This window comes from Chiroxiphia lanceolata, chromosome 4 (assembly GCF_009829145.1).
Source record: "Chiroxiphia lanceolata isolate bChiLan1 chromosome 4, bChiLan1.pri, whole genome shotgun sequence".
NCBI classification, from domain to species: domain Eukaryota; kingdom Metazoa; phylum Chordata; class Aves; order Passeriformes; family Pipridae; genus Chiroxiphia; species Chiroxiphia lanceolata.
Window position 1 is genome coordinate 13,973,074 of NC_045640.1, and position 18,081 is coordinate 13,991,154.

At 38.7% G+C, this 18,081-nt stretch overlaps 1 protein-coding gene across 1 annotated transcript in view; it reads left to right on the forward strand.

The window, feature by feature from the left end:
- Positions 1-256: 256 nt before the first annotated feature.
- Positions 257-18,081, forward strand: part of STX18 (syntaxin 18) — a 63,074-nt gene continuing 45,249 nt past the window's right edge. Inside the window, exon 1 of the mRNA XM_032684666.1 lies at positions 257-453. Within this exon, the coding sequence (XP_032540557.1) occupies positions 292-453 (162 nt within the window). The 5' untranslated portion in view covers positions 257-291. The remainder of the gene's footprint in view (positions 454-18,081) is intronic.

Sequence of the window (18,081 nt, forward strand, 5' to 3'; positions counted from 1 at the left end):
GCACCACTGGCGACACCTGCCACGGCACCGCAGCGGGGCGGCCTACACGCCCGAGTTTTGCTGCAATATAACTCTGATTCCCCGCAAAGCCGCTATTAGATCGGAGGAGGCGGCAGCCCCCCCCGTGTCCGCACTCGCGTCGCCGGTTCCCGCGGGCACGAGCCGCTCCCGAGCGCTTCCCGGTGGAAGCGGGAGCCTGCCCGCCCCCTCCCGCCCCGCCGCGCAGGGCGGAACGCGCCGCGCGGGGCCGCGTTGCGCGGGGACGGGCGTGCGGCGGCACCGGCGGGCGCCATGGCGGTGGACATCACGCTGCTCTTCAAGGCCAGCGTGAAGACCGTCAAGACCCGCAACAAGGCGCTGGGGGTGGCGGCGGGGGACAGCGCCAGGGACGAGCTGCTCAAGCGGGGAGCCACCCGCTCCAAGAGCGACTTCACCGGCCGCGCCCGGGAAGTGGTGAGTGAGGCCCTTGGCGGGAGGGCGGGCTGCCCGCCCCTCACCACCGCCCCAGAGCGTCCGGCGGGACCCGGGGAAAGCGAGCAGGCCCCGGAGCCGCCCGCAGAGAGCCCCGGGGCAGCGCTTTCCCACACGGGTGTGGGCTGGGAGAGCCGCGGGCCGGCGCGGCTGTGGCGGCCGGGGACGGCTCCGAGCCCGGCTGTCGCCTCCAGGCTCCTCCGGGGCGGCCCCGGGGCTCTCCGGGCCGCGGCCCCTCCTGCCGGGGCTGCGGTTCCGTGGTGCAGAACCACCGTCCCTTCGGCCGTGCCGGCGTGCACGGGTGTTCCCTCACGCCAGTTGCCACGTAAGAGAGCGCTCCCCCAGCACTTGTGTTCGTCAGCGTTTGTAATTCCTTTTCCTACTTGCTGCCTTTACTTTGGTTGCCTCCCCTGCCACACGGTATGGCTGTAAAATGCCAGTCCTAGGCAAATTAAATGTACAGAGGTAATCGGAACGTTTTAAGACTTGAAAAGACAAGCACTGTAAAGTTAAGGAATTACAGACCTGAAAGCTGACTGGCATTAGTAACTCAGTCCACAGTCGTTCTGTAAGAACAGTTTTGTCACAGATTGTTTTCCTGCATACTGAGTCAAAGGCAGAGTTTCAATAACATATATTTAATAAGGCACTGGACTGTACTTTCAAAACTAAGAGAAAAAGGCTGCTTAATACAGTCTCTGACAATACAGGCTTACAGAATGCATATGCAAGTTTAGGACTAAATGAAGAATGCACAAGTTATCTTGTTCTGTCACTTTCCGACTTAGGGATGATTTAGTTTTCAAGCATAGATATTAATGTCATATTTCTGTGCTCTTTGTATGTTTCCCAATTGTGAGAGAGAGTACATAAAAACTGATGTGTTTTATAACACTTGAGTTTAGTGGCTCAGTGACTGCTTTGAGGCCTAAGCAGAGGTGTCAAGTTGAGTACCTGTTAAATGAACATATAATTATTTATCATTACAAAAAAATGATATGACTTGTCAGCTGTGAGTTGCTAGGAGGGATCTATCTGCAGCAATCAGACCTGTCCAAAAAAATTACATTTGTGATCTTTGTCCATGAGATCTACCTCCTCCCCCCCCACTGCATTTTTTCTGATTTTAACTAAAGGCAGTGTTAGAGAGAACAGGCTTCTTCAGTCTTACCCAAGGCAGAACAGAGCAGACTTCTCAATTTCAATCTTCATCAACAAAGCTGAAACTTTTAAATCTGCACTTGGGTTGGTGCTGAGGGCAGGTTGTTACCCCCTAAGAGTTTAGCAGTAGATGGTGTTTGGATGTATTAATGAAGTGTTTCACAGTTATTTGTGGTAGCAGAGGAAGCCTGAGGAAATCTGAGGTTTTTATGTTCTACTCAAGATACTGTTATATCCACAGATTTCTGTTGTTCCCTCTGAAGCTTTTACCTTCTGCCCAATTGCCACCAGTGTTATTTTTGTCTGCACTTCCATTCCTTCTTCTCAGTTTCAGTCTGTATTTCAAATAACTTACAGCCTCAAACTAGATTCATGTCCACCTTTTACACCCTCCTAGTCTTTGCTCCCTCTTCCCTTTCTATGACCAGGGCTCCCTTGCTTTTGCTTTCTTCCAGTTTTGATTTTCTTCCTTAAAGTTCTGTTCATACTTAGGCCTCACCTTACCCTCATTTTCTCACTGTCCCACCATAGTCCTGTGCTGTGATGGTGTGCTAGAGCCATGTCCTTTTCCTCCTGCCTTAGTCTTTTGGTTTTTCCTTAGTCACAGTTACTGTTTCCTGGAGACCCCAGTCTTGTCTCTGAACTCCTTACCCTTTCTGAGTTTCCTCTGTGCATTGTCCAGACAACAGAAAGAAGGACAAAGATGTGGATAAAAGTATCTTGATTAATTGCAAGAGCTTCAAGTAAAGTAAACAGCGAATGGCAGCAGGGATGAGCTGAAGCTCTTGAGGGGTAAAATGGGTTTAATTAATGGTACTTATATAAATGATGACTTTGGAGAAGAAGTGAAAGCTAAAAATGTGTTGCTGAAGCATGTGTGAATGTGATATCTCTTGACATGCTGATCATGGAGAAGGAGGAGATGGATTGGCCTTGCTCTGTAACACCTGTACCTTTGTGACAGTGAGCCAGCAACATGCCAGACTACAGACCACCGTCTAAATGTGTGAATAAAGCGTTGAAACTACAGCTAGAAGGATAAGCTTTATAATAAAATAAATTATGATTTTAACTGCTTGTTTCAGCAAAATACAGTTCAGTTTGATTATGTATGTGCCACACCCTCTTTCAAATACTTTGTTTAGCCTTGCAATTAAAAACTTAGCTGCTTTGACCAAGATTGTGCAACTTGGGGTGTGGGGCATGGACCACCTCTCTGGGAAGCCTGTTCTGGTGTTTGACCACCCTCTCAGTAAAGAAATGCTTCCTAATGTCCAGCCTAAACCTCCCCCAGCATAGCTTTGAACCATTCCCACTCGTCCTATCCCTGGATACCGGAGAGAAAAGGCCGGCACCTCCTTCTTCAGGTCCCCTCCCCAGGAAACTATAGAAAGCAATGAGGTTGCTCCTCAGCCATCTTTTCTCCAAACTGGACAAGCCAAAGTCCATAGTGGAAGTTCTCCGTTCGACCTGCAAATATGGAAATAGTGAAATACACGGAGTCCACACACAGAATTTCTCCTTTCAACATTATATTCTGGGTGGGTTTGCATAGCATCTTGCAGGTAGAGCCGTACTGATGCCACTTGTGCTCCAAGCTCCAGAAGCATCAGCCAGCCCTGGCAGCACAGGTGGAGTGTGAGACTGGGTGGCTGCTTAGCTGTAGTATCAGAAATCTCCTTTGTAGTCCATCCCATGGAGGTTTTGTGTCATGTTATTAATGTGTTTGAACACTTGGCTGAACTGTATTAAGTGATGTAGTTCTATTGTATGTCATATATTCTTTTTCTTCTTTCTGCCCCTGAAGGACTACAAGTCTTGCTCTAGGATTTGAGAACTGTGGAGATTTTTTTGGGTTTTTTGTTTGTTTTTTGTTTTCATTGTGTACAGTCTTAAGTGATGTTTAAAAAGGAAGATTGAAAGTGCTTAGCATTAGAGGAAGAAGCTGGCAAAATTGTAGCAGTAATCCTACAGAGCGGGCACCTGTACTTATGGTGAAGTTTCATTGCACTTGGGAGATAGAGTTATAAAGTCCTGGTTTACATTCTCAAACTTAATGTGATTTTTTTGGTGGATTGATGTAGGCATAGAGAATGTAGAATATAAGAGTTTTGACTTGAATAGATATGGTGTGGGGAAGCTGGTATAGAGATGAAAGGATATCTGTGTGCTCTTGTTATTCTGTGTTAGTCACAAGAAAATACTTCAACATTCTGTATTATTTTTTTGAAGCTGACTGTTTTATGCTCAAGTATACTGTATTGCTGCAGTCTGTAGGGAGCTGATGAAGGTTTTTGTATTTGAGACTAAGTTGTTAACACAAGGATGTTACGAGGTCATCTATAACCATGGTAATGTTGGTTGCGGATACTGATGTTGCTGGTGATGTTGTTAATCTGTGACAAAACTGATCCATATAAATCGAAGATTAATGTTATGGCTGTGAACTTGTTGAAAGGATTTCTTTGCCCTAGCATTGACCCATCACTGTTTGTTTGGTTTGGGTTTTTTTGGTCTGTCAGCTGCATTGTACAACCATTGGGTTATCTGATATGTAATGAAAGATGACTTACGCTTTATGTATGGTGAGTGTTTCTGGCATGTCTCCATCTCTTCACCAGTTGCATATTGACTAGGACCAGGTAAGAAATGATTCTAGAGGGATTCCCTAGAGGAAAGCTCCAGTTACAGTGACATACTTTCCACTGCTTGCAATTTATAAAAGATTGTTAGAATTCATTATGCGTATGTTAGTGCTTTTTGATGAATTAAAAGAAAAGCAGCATTTTTTTCTCTTAGACTTTACAGTTACATGGCTATTTTAAGTGCAGTATACAGGGATATTTAAGTTTGTATTCCATCATACTTGTACAGGCATATGTAGCTGTGGCAGGTTCATCCTGACTGGATGCCAGGTGCCCACCAAAGCTACTCTATCACTGCCCTCCTCATCTGGACAGGGGAGAGAAAATAGAACAAAAGGCTCATGGGCCATAAGGACAGGGAGAGACCCCTCGGTAGTTACTGTCATGGATAAAATCGACTCAAATTGGGGAAATGAATTTAATTTGTTACCAGTCAAATCAGAATAGGATATTGAGAAATAAACCAAAATCTTAGTAACACCTTTCCCCCACCTCTCCCTTCTTCACTAATTCTCTGCCTCCTCCTCACCAGCGGCACAGGGGGACTGGGAATGGGGGCTGCAGTCAGGTCATTGCACAGTGTCTCTGCTGTGCCTTCCTCCACAGGGGAGGACTCCTCACTCTCTTTCCTTGTTCCAGCATGGGGTCCCTCCCATAGGGTGCAGTCTTTCAGGAACAGGCTGGTCCTGCGTGGATCCCCTGTGGTGTCACAAGTCCTGCCAGCACACCTGCTCCAGTGTGGGCTCGCTCCTCTCTCCATGGGGTCACAGGTCCTGCCAGGAGACTGCTTGAACTTCCCATGGGGTCACAGCTGCCTTTGGGCACCTCCAGTTGCTCCAGTGGGGGTTCCTCCAGGGGCTGCAGGTGGATCTCTGTTCCACCACAGACCGTCATGGGCTGCAGGGGGGCACCTGCCTCACCATGGTCTGGGCTACAGGGACATCTCTGCTTCAGTGCCTCTGCTTCTGCACTTGAACTTGGTGTCTGCACAGTTGTTCCTCTCGTATATTCTCCCTCCTCTCTCCAGCTGCAGTTACTGTTGTGCAGCAACACATTTGCACCCCCTTCTTAACTCTTATCCCAGAGGCACAACCACTTTTGCTGCTGGGCTTGGCCTTGGCCAGTGACAGGTCCATCTTGGAGCTGGTTGGTGTTTGCTCTGTCAGACATGGGGGGGAGCTTCAGGCAGCTTCTCACAGAAGCCACCCCATAGCCCCCCTGCTACCAAAACCTTGCCACACAGACCCAATATATTTGTTCCTTGATATGGTGTCAGATTTGGGATTAAGCTAAATGACTGAAGAATTTTACTGATTAGAGCAGAAGTATTTAAGAAAAAAAAAACAGGCTTGCAGTAAGTGCTCAGTGACAAACATAAGCAGCGCAGAGGCTGAGTTTGTGAGACTAGTTCACAGTTTTACAATGTCTTAAATCTGATATTTTGGATATTTTAAAAGATTGTCAGTTTTGGAAGGTGTTTGGCGTTTGAGTTTCTGTTTTAGGACAATATTAGGAAATCTGACTGTTTAAGCCTTTCCTGGTTTTTTTTTATGGCAAGTATGAGCTATTGGAAATATCATCTGTGTCATATGCTGCTTAGGTATTTGAAAATATTGAAGGAAAGAGAACTTTTTATCACTGCTCACTGTTCAATATGTGTTGGAGAAATGGAATCAAGGGTCATACAGCCTATTAACAGAAATAAATATAAAAAAATGGTCAAGTAGAATTTCATGGCAGGCTTGATTGCAGCCATGAATAAAATCTCCTGATTTGCTATGGGAGGTTCTCTTCTTCTTTAAGATTTTGCAAAAAGCTAAAAAATGAAGTGTTGTAGCATGAATTCAAAAGCAATACCAGGCATATCTGAAAACATATCCTTGAGATTGGAAAAATTGAAAGGTTAAATGTTTCTAAGTCTTTAAATGCAAAATTTCAGAATGATCAAATGTCCATGTTTGAAGCTGTTGAACACATAAGGATGCCAGATTCATGAGGCTGCAACATCTGTTATTCATATAAGCTCTGTGTATGGATTCTGTAGGATAATTAACTGATTCTTCAAAAAAAATTGGTATGATAGGCCAATATTCACATAAAAAATATGTTCAGCTGCTCTGTACAAATGTGTAATGAGGAGGAAAAATCCTCACATAAAACTTGTCTCCAAAACTAGTTCTCGTGAAAGCCAGAACAAATGGCATTGAATATAAATTTTAAGCAAACCTTTTAATTTCAAGGTTACCTGACTTTTGTATGCTGCTTTGGCTACCCAGAGGGTACTGGTAGCTTTTTTTTTTTTTTTTAATTTTACATTCTCTGGGTAAAACAGCTTTTCATACATACCTGCAAAATTCAGCATATTCCATCGTTTGGAATGCAGCCCATGGGATAATTCAAAAGAGCAGTGCTGTTAGAAGAGATGGAGAGCTGATGTTTTGTCCTCGGTCCCAAACATGGGGTCTTCCTGCACATTTTTGCACAGTTTGTTATTTAGAGCATTCCCATAGGAGAAAAAAGGTTGGAGTGTTTGTATATGGAGTTTACAATGGCTTCATCATTGCCACTGTCACTTCATTTAATAAAGCCCAAAAATGCCCCAAACCAGTAGCTGGTCCCTCAAATTGACTATAGAGGACCACCTTGAATAGCATGATATAATTGTTGACATAGCACAATTAAAACTCAGTGTTTTTAAACATATATACTTTCTGATCCCTTTCAGACTATTTGGGATTGCTTGAAGAAGCACTAAGAATAAAATTCAGCCACCAAGATTGTGTAACATATGCAGTATTAACAGAGAAAGACAAGTCTGCACCCTCACTGGAAAATTTCTAGGGATTTACAAACAAAAAAAATTTTAAAAATATTAGTAGATGAAATCCAGAGATCTAGATTTCAAACAGAGGATTCCTTGTGCTTAATACAATTTTAATATAATAAGAAAAAGAGTAGACTTGCAGACTGGGAGGTCCACAGGCTTTTCCACTGCCTACTATTTTTGGATATATGGTAACTTCAGTTCTTGGCAGACTAGTATACTGATGCAGGGAGTAACACCATCTCTGTTCTAAAAGTAAAAGGTATATAAAAATAGAAATGCCAAGTATTAAATGTTTTATTGGAATATACAGTAATTATTATGCTGCTGGTTCTGAGTCAAGTTCAGGTTGGTGACTCCAGAACGAATCACATTATATCTGAGCTTTTCAAAAGACTGAGAAATATCCAAAATATAGAAATAGCCAGTTTATTATGTTAACTTTTATAGGATGGGACATGGATTTGCCGGGTCTAGGACAGACCGGAAAGGGACTTAATCCTTAAAACTTCCATATCCAAGAGTGGTACCATTAAAGTCTGTGGCAGAATGCAGGCAGAGCATCAAAGACTGTGGTTATGTAGTGAACTGCTTCTGTTGTGATTGAATAGCTGATACTAACCAGTGCTATGAGGGAAATGGCCAAAAATGGTTAAAATTGTTGCTTTAATGGTTTTGGTTTTATACTCAAACTAAAAAATTGTAACCTGATTTAATAAGGTTAGTTTATACGATCGTTTTGACTCTAATGATTACATAAGAATAACTCCCATGAGAGAATATTTGGATACAGGGGAAATATATACTGCTTGTGGTGTAGCCAATTATAGTCTTTATTAGAAATTAATGACTGTGCCAAATTTTGGACAGCGAGTGATATTTCAGTTCACTTCTTAACTTTTAATGAGAGGTAAGTTCTAATAAATTGGGCCCACAGCTGAGGTCATTAGGATTAATTCTGACTTCTCCATATATAGTTATGAACAGTCACTCTTTTCCCCAAAGTTCACCGGTGATGCTGCATTTTGTACTCATTTACATGCACATGGGTTTCCCTCCCCCAAGTTGTAGGCAGAAAATATAATTTTGAATTATGATTTTTCAAATAGGGAGTTACAGTGTATTGCTGTCTAATATTTCAGATTTATCTCATTCCCTGTGCAAATTATGGTTAATGTTAGTTTTTAATTATGAGCATTGTTTTTACTTCTCGTTTCCTTCATCCTTGTTAGAGAAAAAGTTTAGTCTGAGAGATGGAAGGGAAAGAAGTTGGTTATTTTAATTAGTAGAGGAGAAACACATAAAAAGCTGGTTAAGGAAATAGCAGAGTAAAGATTTTTTTGAAAATACTTCTGGAGAAGAATGAAATGCTGACCTTGTTCAATGCATTAGGATTAAATGCCAAATCACTAATGTTCTCCATGTAATGCTTCTGGTTTTAGCAAAACTCACGTTAGAAACAATGGAGACAGTATAGATTGGCCTTGAGGGAAAAGTTACGAACTCTTGCATTTTGGGAGATGTCTGTGCAAACGTCTGTCATTGTGTCCTTCCCCTCCCCACCCTCAGCTTTGTTTGTTTGTTTTAAAGTACATTCTTAACTCCCTGGGAATTATTTTCTGAATATAACAGAACAGCGGGATTGAAAGTTGGCTTGGGAGACAACTTTCCTTAGTTGCCTGTTAATTTTGTTTTGACTAACTGGACCCCATGTGGTGCTGAGTCGTCCAAAAGCATCTAAGGCTGCAGTTCCCATTTTGAGGATGTTGTCTTTGTCCTCACCTTACCTCCTTCCAGGCTGGTTGTGGAAGGTTCTTTCCTTGCTTGGGGTTGTTGGAGGAATTGTTGTATCATGTCGCTGGTCACTGAACTCCTTCCTGACTGTGGTTGCTCATTAAGCCAACACTTCTTGTGAGTTCTTGCTTTGTCATCCTACCACAGATAAGGGTAACGTTTGTGGAAGTTTGTGGAGCATATGAATATACATTAGGATGACCTCTGAAGGAGAAAGGTGGGCTGGGGGCAGGATGGTGGAGCTCGAGGGGTCTGAAAGGCAGAGAGATACAGTGGAAAAGAAAGACAATAGAAAGTGAACAGGCATAGCTGGAAGTAAATGGAAGGATGTATGATGGAGAAGAGACAGTCTAAGATTAGAGGTAGAAATATGGGTTAAAAATAAAAAATAAAAAGAATGAATATCAGGAAATGATATGGAGGTTATGATGTAATACATCTAAATAGGAAAGAAAGGATGGGAAATGGAAGAAGGAAGAACGAAGCTGAAAATATTTTCAGGTTAGTGAATTTAATTGATACATTTAGGCTTTTTACTGTTTCTCTGAGTTCTTTATCAAAGATTTTGGAGCAAGAGGAGCTCATTATTTTTAGTATTTTGATACGCTGACATTGCTACAATCTTTGGGCTCTGTATTTATGTATGTTGAAATATAATCTCTTGCTTGAGACAGAAATGAACATAAAAATAAACATACTCAAAAGAATATCAGTGTGATTTGTTAAGAGATTTAACTGTTGGGGTTTATTTCCCCAGGTATTAGCAGTGAGGCCAAAATAAAGCTGATTTCCCTGGAAGTTAGTTACTTTAAAGTTCTAATTATCCTCCTCCTCTGCTTTTTTAAAATAGAACAAGTTTGGTGGATAGCAGCTGAGAGAAGGACTTAGCTTGACTCTTCTCACCATCCTGCTGTTCTCATTTTCTGTGTGTGTAGTTTGTCCTGCTTCTTCACTTGCAAAGGGAGGGATGTTCTTGGACATTTGAAAAGTAACTTCTTTTATCTTCTGCTAAATTGAGACTTGAACTGAGGAGTTTTCTTCTCTCTGACAATTATCAAACCATTTTTTATTAATTTTGAATCATTCTGAATCAAGTTGCTTTGAACTCTGAAGTGTATTCAAATAAAATGAGTAGATGCTGTTATTTAGGATGTTAATTATGTTTCACATATGTGATCAGCAAAAAAAAGTTTAATTCTAATCTGAGGGAACAGCTATTTAAAAACATAAAGGTTTTACAACTTCTCACAAAAATCAGTTAGTTATCATTACTTTCAATGAATAGTACTCACATCTGTGTTTTTGTTAATTGAGGCTGGTTTTGGTCATCAGGGTTAGTTCTTGCTGTAATGCTGAGCTGATTACTTGTGATTTTTGGTAATGAGTGGATTAAGTTTTTCTGTGTTTCACTGTGGACAAAATGATATAATTTTTCAGTGAAAGATTAGGTAATTATGTGCTCTGTCTTTGAAACTTCAGTCCAACTACACTTGAAAATATTTTTCAGACTGGAAATAATAAAACCTGGCACAATAGCTTCAGCAGTGAGAGCAATTAAAGGGTGAAAATTGGAGGTATGAATCATTTCCAGCAATTTAAGGAAACTGTTCTTTACTGTTGAAAATATTACTGTGATATAATTGTATAGAATGTTAAATGATGGACACTTTCTTGAAAATGTAAGTTTCCTGACTTTGTGGTGGCGTGTCAAAGCTTTCTGTCTGCCAAAAGTGACATTTTATAGTGATCAGGTGTTTGTTGTCCCTTTTTATCTTTTCATTCTGACTCTGCCTTCCCTTTTGATAGAGGGTGGTGAGAGCTGTAGAAGAGCAGATGTGTTTCATCTACTCAAATTTACATCTATTCCATTTCCAGAGGTATTGTCCAGCATTTGAAAAACAAACAAAACAAAACCCAGATACAATTAAATGTAATCCAGATTCCTTTCAGTCTTTGCTTTTCCATTATTAATGGATTGCTTGACATTTCCTTTTGGATATTTCCTTTTTTTGGTTGACTTTTAAACGGTTTTGAATGTGGATGTAATCTCACTGATTCTAAACTGAGTATTTCATTTCTGCAGTACAGGATGCAACTTGCTGGTGCTTCCCACCTCTCCATGTCTCAGCTGGGTAGGAAGTGTGAAATGAGTTTCAAGTGAATGCTGGTGGAGGTTCTGTGAGGATATCTGGAAGCTCTTAAATATTATGTTGGTTTATGGTTGAAAATAAGAGAAGGGGTCTTGGTTTTACTCCTAAATTTATTAGACCTCTAATATGAAGTATTATTCTGATGTCCTCATTAAATTCTAATGTGATCATTCAGTGAATTTTTTATTTTTTAATGGGGGGGGGAAGTAAGGCCTCCAGAGTTTTTTTCCCAGCTCTTACTCTTTCCTGAAAAGGAAGGAAAACATTGTGTGAGCTGTAGAAGAACATAGTGCTTACTCTTAGGACACTCTATGTGTAATGGAAGGCATGTTATACAATGTATCTATCTTTTTTATTACCAGTGCACTATTTAAAAAGAAACAGTGATATCAAGCTGACATGTGAAAGACAAACATGTAATGGTGATGAAAACCATTTAATGATTAGTAGAGAAACAAATATTTATTGAAAATAAAACCTATGTCTGAAGGCTCTAATGTTGACTTATGGAAACACTACCATGTTGTGGTATTTGCAGTGCTAGTATGTCCTGTACAGTAGATATTGTTCAAAATTGCTTGGGAACTGGAGCTTGCAATTGTGAGCTTGGAATGTCCTGCAGATAATTAAGTTGTGGTCAGGCCTTAGAAAAATAAAAAGTTCTCGAACTATGATTTTATAAACATGCTACAATAACATTTCTTTATATTTAACAGTTTCTTATAGAAAGCCGATACTCTCACAAGGCATTGACTAAAGGTAAAACATCAAGAAAGAAAAAAATATTAAATTAAAACTTCACTTAGGATGTTGACAGTTGGCTTGTAATATTAAACAGATGTGTGTGTTCCTGAGATATTCTTTCAGAACCTTGTTGCATGCTAGTTTTCGTGTGACAGCTACAAATTTTTGATTAATTTAAAATTCTACTTTCTTCAACTGTCTTTGTTATATATTATTTTCTTTGGGTCGACTCAGCTGGCCAGCGTGATGCATACTGTGGTTTCTGCTGTGATATTCATGGGAAGACATTGCTTTATGAGGGCTTAAATTGAGGCATGGCTCATTCATCCATATAGAAAATTATTAAATGTATGCAAAGATTCTTGAGCTTAACGTTACCTTTGCATGTGTCAGCAGGGTAGTTACTGATTCTGGTTGTGAATGTGATAGGGCATAATTCGACCTCTTTGACTCTTAGGAAATATTGCACATAGAAGTCAATACCAAAAAAGAGAACTGAAGTTTTTAAAAGATGTAAGTTTAACAAAGCATAGAGGGAATTATAAATTAAAGGAAAAGTGTATAGCACTACTAAAATGACAAAATGTTGTGTCCAATTCTGATGTCAACCTTTTTATGAAATGTGATAGTGGTGGGAGGTTGCTTTGTTGTTCTGGTTTTTTGTTGGTTTTTTTTTTTGTAATAGAAAGAGCTACACAGATGATCTAAAGTCTGAAAAATCTACTTTGTGGTGAGAAATCCTTTAATCTTATTTTGTTAGGGTACATGATCAGAAGAAAAAAAAGTGTCTGATTTCTGCATGGATATTATGAAGAAGCAAAGTAAGATACAGTGCCACAAGTAGCACACATTATTTGAGGTGTGATTCAGCTGATCCTTTATTTGGTAGATTATGCATCACTTGAAGTATCTTAAGTCAAGTGCATGTATTTCAAAATACATACAGTACTCAACAAGTAATGCAGGAGTTAACGCGTAAGGATGGATCAGGAATTCCTTTTTACATGTGGGACACTGCTTCATACCAAAGCAAGGAATTGAACAGTGGTTTTTCAGATCCCAGACTCCTGCTCCAGTGACCTGTGACTCTGATCAGTCTGACCTTGGACTGCGAACGGATGAATGTTCTCTCTTCGTTTTTAAGAATAAAAGAACGTGTAGGGAACAACATTCTAAAGTTGTTATTCTAAAATAAAATAGCCATATTAGACTTCACAGGCTGCTTAATCTACCACAGAAGTTTGTTGCTGTGAAATAAGCAACCACTTTTTAATGTTGGGGGTTTTTTTGTCTGATTTCTTCCTCACAAATTTCAGAGGACGAATTATGTATAAAGATGGTTAAGTGATTTTTATTTTAAGAGTGAAGAAATCAGTAATGGATATGAGGTGTTCATTGATTAAATAATTCTACGTCGCTGTAGTCTGCATACTGACTCTGTTTCACGTATATGAATTGGATATCTCCTTTCTTTGTTTTTTAGAGTTTTGTGTAAAGACACAGTAAGTGAGAGTAGCTTATTGTAAGAATACACTTTATTTTTCTTGATGATGTTTTTTCCAGTTCCCAAGATTTTTAGCTTGTTGTAAAATCCATTAAAGTGTAGATGGGAAATACTTATGAATACTGTTCATACTTACGAATACTGATGGGAAATACTGTTTCTTATGGTTCTAAATATGATATAAGGAACTGCACAGCAAATACAGGAAAATCCTTATTTGAGATAGTGAAAATGTGATGGAGAAGAAAAAAAGAAAAAATATCAGTGTTAATTAGTTGTTCTAAAATGTGACCTAGTGTAACTTCTTATATCCTGTGTATTTTCTGCCATGTTACAGCATGCAGAATTCATGGTGCTGTGGCCTGGCTATTTAGCTATATTAGCTTCACAATTTATTGTCTAAAAATTGCAGTAGTTTCAGGAGCAGTTTGTGTGTTCACACAAAACACTTGAAATACTTATAATTTTATTTTGTAAGAAAAATAAGACATTTTTTGAAGCGAATTTATTTTTTTGCTTACAATGAAGAAGAAGCCTTTTTTATATAGATCTTAAATAAAAATCAAGATTTATTGAATTAAGCATACACACCCCATATAAATTCTAATATGAGTATTATTTCAATTTTAAATAAATAAATAAATTTAAAAGCATCCATTATAGATGTGGGAAGGAAGATAGGGCAAATATTACATGGATTTTATCTTTTGAGTAAAATTGTGTGCTTGTTTCATTTGTTTATACATGGTTGTTACAAAAACCCATCGTCTGTTTATTGAACTGTTTTGAATAAACTGATTTATATCAATCAATTCTTAAAATGCAGTGGAAGAAGTTTTTTCTTTCAGTGAGACTTATAAGTTGTGGTAGGAATTCTGTGCAGCCTGATGATGATGATGGACATGATCTTCTCTCTGAGCAGCCATACAAATAACTCTGTTACTTTATTGCATCTTTCTGCTGGAGTTTTGTGGTGATTGGTTCTGCCTTCAGGTTATGTCCCTTCTGTGGAGGACTTTGAAATAATATGAATAAAGTGTTAATCATGGAAACTACATGAGAACTTGCTTTTTCATTAGCCTACTTGGAGACAGAGGGAGATTATATTAACATAGTTCCAATTATCCTTATTACTGGTGCTTGAATACTGAGTCTCTGTCAGAACAACTCTATAGATGTCTGATCCTACAAAGATAACTTTTTTGACTGAGTCTGAGACTTTGCTGGTGAGATATTGTTGTTGATTGAACACAAATGTGATGTAAGAAAAAAAAATACTTTCCTACTGGAATTTTATAAGCAAGATGATTGTTGTAATACAAATAAACTGAAACTCTTGAATAGTAAGTTTGGAATTAAGTTTCCTATGATTTTAAGACTATGAACTGAACTATTATATTGCCTTCTGATTGCACGGTGTGTTTTCTGCTTTAAATTGCTATTACAGTATCTCTGAGAGTCTCTAAGTGAGAGCAGAGCTAGATACCCTTTGCAGAGCATTTGAACTGTTCACTAAGCAAAATGAAATCCTGGTTGTACTGAAACAGGCTGCAGAGTTACAGTTGATTTAATTGAAGAAAATACTTTGCAAAAAATTCTTAGGAGAATGAGAGTTTAGTGCTCACTTATTGTTTGTTCCCCATTTGACCTTGAGAGAGAGTGAAGATGAAGGTTCAAGTCAGAGCTTATGGAAAATGAAGTTTTCTCAAGTACTGTTTAGGATTTTTTAATTAAGATATGTTTCTCTTTTTTTTTTTTTTTTGCAAAAAGTAAACTGATTTAGTTGGAACTTATCATACATTGTTCAGTTGAGTCCTAAGAGAACATTCTCCAAATGGGAAGGAATTATGAATAAGGACATTTCTAATTTGTGTTACTTATTTGTATTTCCAAAGATATTCTGTACCCTAAATGATAATAATTCTACAAATATTTATGCGTAACAGTTGTTGAGTAAAACTTGCAATTTTCTAAAAAAGTGTAGTTTTGAAAATCTGTATGAGTTGTAGCAATTAACCTACATGCACATTTATAATTCTAGAAAATGGACAGCATATTACATTCAAAGACTGGATCTGATAGATCCAAATTGCTTAAAACATCAGTTATTGAAGATGTCCCCCTGGGACTTTGAGAAACCATTTAACAGATGAAAGTACATTTTGAAAAGTTTGACCTTACAGGCAATCATAAAATGAATCAAAACAGTTCTTTCCTCCCCTGAAATGTACAGAGCCCATCTGTATCTAATCCAGTAATTATAGACTGAGTTCAATTACCTTTTCAAACTTAGAGCAGACTGGAGACTAGGCAGTGAACAAACAGAGGGTTTTGTCTAGACCTCAATTGACCACAGTCTAAAACTTGAATTTACATCTAATTTTATTTTTAATGTCGTTTGATAGTTTTTAAAGGATTTCTTTTGCTACCTAGTTGCTAGATCATGATGGTTGTTACTTGTTGACTTAGTGTTTATGGCTACATTTTTATCCCAGTGAGGTTAATAAAATAGGTCTGAGTCCTAATGGTTTACTGGATAAATAATTTTAAATTTTAAAAAGTGGGTTAAACAGCTATTTTGAATATTTAATATTGCTACAATGAAATTATGAAAGAATCTGAACAAAATTATGTAATTTAATGTCTGTACTCAAATCTATATTTTTAATGTTCTGATTAAAACACCCACCTTTGAAGTTTTTTGCTCTTTTAGAAAAATGAACCCCAGACTACCCGACTGCAATATTACTGGTAGTTGACACAGATTAGAAACTATGCTGAAAATAGGTTTTCAACTATTTTATTAATTTATTTCAGTTAGAGCAAATAAACTATCCATTCAGCCCTATGGACAGTGCTCAAGAATACAGCTACAGTTAGTAAAGGTTATCACTTAGACCACTAACTTGAAGCCCAGGCATCTTTTGATATTATCCTACAAGCAAAACAAACCACATAGTATTTATCTAGCTGGGAAGTATCTTGTGCTGCATTCACTGCCTGACATAACATTGCCAACATGATGCTCTTATTCCTCATGTGACAGTTATGTGCAGCCTTCTCTGGACAAGTGTTCTCTGCAACAAAGGCGTGTGTAGTTTGCAGGAACCAGCCCCAGTGCACAAGACTTTGGTTGTTGGAACAGTACATTTCCTATCTCTTGGGCAGCAGTGGAGGAGCAACGACTAAGGACAGAATAAACACTTTATTTTTAACTTTTTAATTGTACCTTGTGCTTTTGATGGAGTGGCGTCTCCTGGCAAGTGAAGGCTATGATAATTGGTGCATTTAGTTTAACTTACTGATTCTTAATAGTAAATCAGCATTTTGTAGCAGTTGCTGTAGTTAGTTAAGGATGTGGTTCATGATGACTTCCAAATCAACACGTATTTGATGAATAAGGCACACTGTTGCAATGAGTAGTAAATTTGACATGACAAGCAGGAGTCTTTTGATGTTTAATTGGTTTTCCTTGTAACACTTGTGGAAAAAAAAGGATCTAATGAATGTTGCGTTGACTGTAAAACTGTAGGCCCAAGAGATTGCATGGAATGTGTTTTGTCTTTATATTTTGTAAACATGGGAAAAGTTCTCTACTATTTGTCTTCTGGGTTTTTTTTTGGTTTTTGTTTGTTTGATTTTGCTTTTTAGCGTGTTTTAGTTTTCTGAATGAATGATACTGTTTTGAGAAGGTAATCCATATATAAAATTATTTTTGTAATCATAATTTTAAAGCAAAATTTGTAGTAGTGTAAGACCAGAAAATGTAGTAGTTCTTGGTATGTAACATCAGTGGTTTTTTTCCTCTCAAAAAGGAAGGACTGCCGTGCACTGAGAAGTCAGGAAATTCAATTTTCAGTTGCAGTCCTTTCATCACAATCCTATTTACAGAACCACTCAGGACTTTTTTTTCTCCCTGCCTTAACTCCACATCAGGAGCCAAGAAGACCTTTCAGCTGTTGCAAATGGCGAATGTCATAATCTGTTGTACAATTGTATTTGGTTTAGTAGATTTATCATAGAAGATGCTGTCTAAAAACATTGAACACTTCCACCAAGCCCCCTATCACTTTTTTCCCTCCTCCTTACCATAATGTCCATAAGAAATAAAATTCACCTAAAAATTCTAGTAAAGTCTGTGCTGCCATTCAGCATACCATCAGACTTTGTAATTGAAAGTAGGGATGGTTGATACAAGTTCCTGAATTTTTAATAAAATTGTATTATAGTTCATAAGGCTACTACATCCAGGATGCTGGGTCTGTTTTTTGGGCTCTGTTTCATTTTATAGGGCTTCAGTGTAGTACAGAACTTCAGAAATAAAAGCATTTTAGTGTAACAGCTAAACCAAGTGTGTTCTGAGAGTAAACTAACGCTGTACCTGTAGTCTGCACGTTACCTGAAAGGAGAAGTCTAGATTTTGCACTGTGTTTACTCTGACCTAGATAATTTTAGTTCTAAGGTGTAGTGACACTCCTGACCACAAATTCAAAGGCTACTAACAGTAACTTTTTAAGAGTTATGCCTCCTGCAATAGACAAAAATTGGTTTACAGGTGAAATGACTGTTTCTTAGTCTGTCTCAAGATTTTTCATGACCACATCAACTGTTTGTCCCAAGTGAAGGTTGGTTGGTTTGATTCCACCTCTTTGCTCATTAGGAAAAGGACTTTCTTTTGTGACTGTTGCAACAAACTACTGAATTTCAGTTAGTTGCGTGCAGTTGACACTGCCTAGTAGATTTTCTGCTGTGTGCTTTGCATATGCTTTATATTTGTACTGTAAGAGA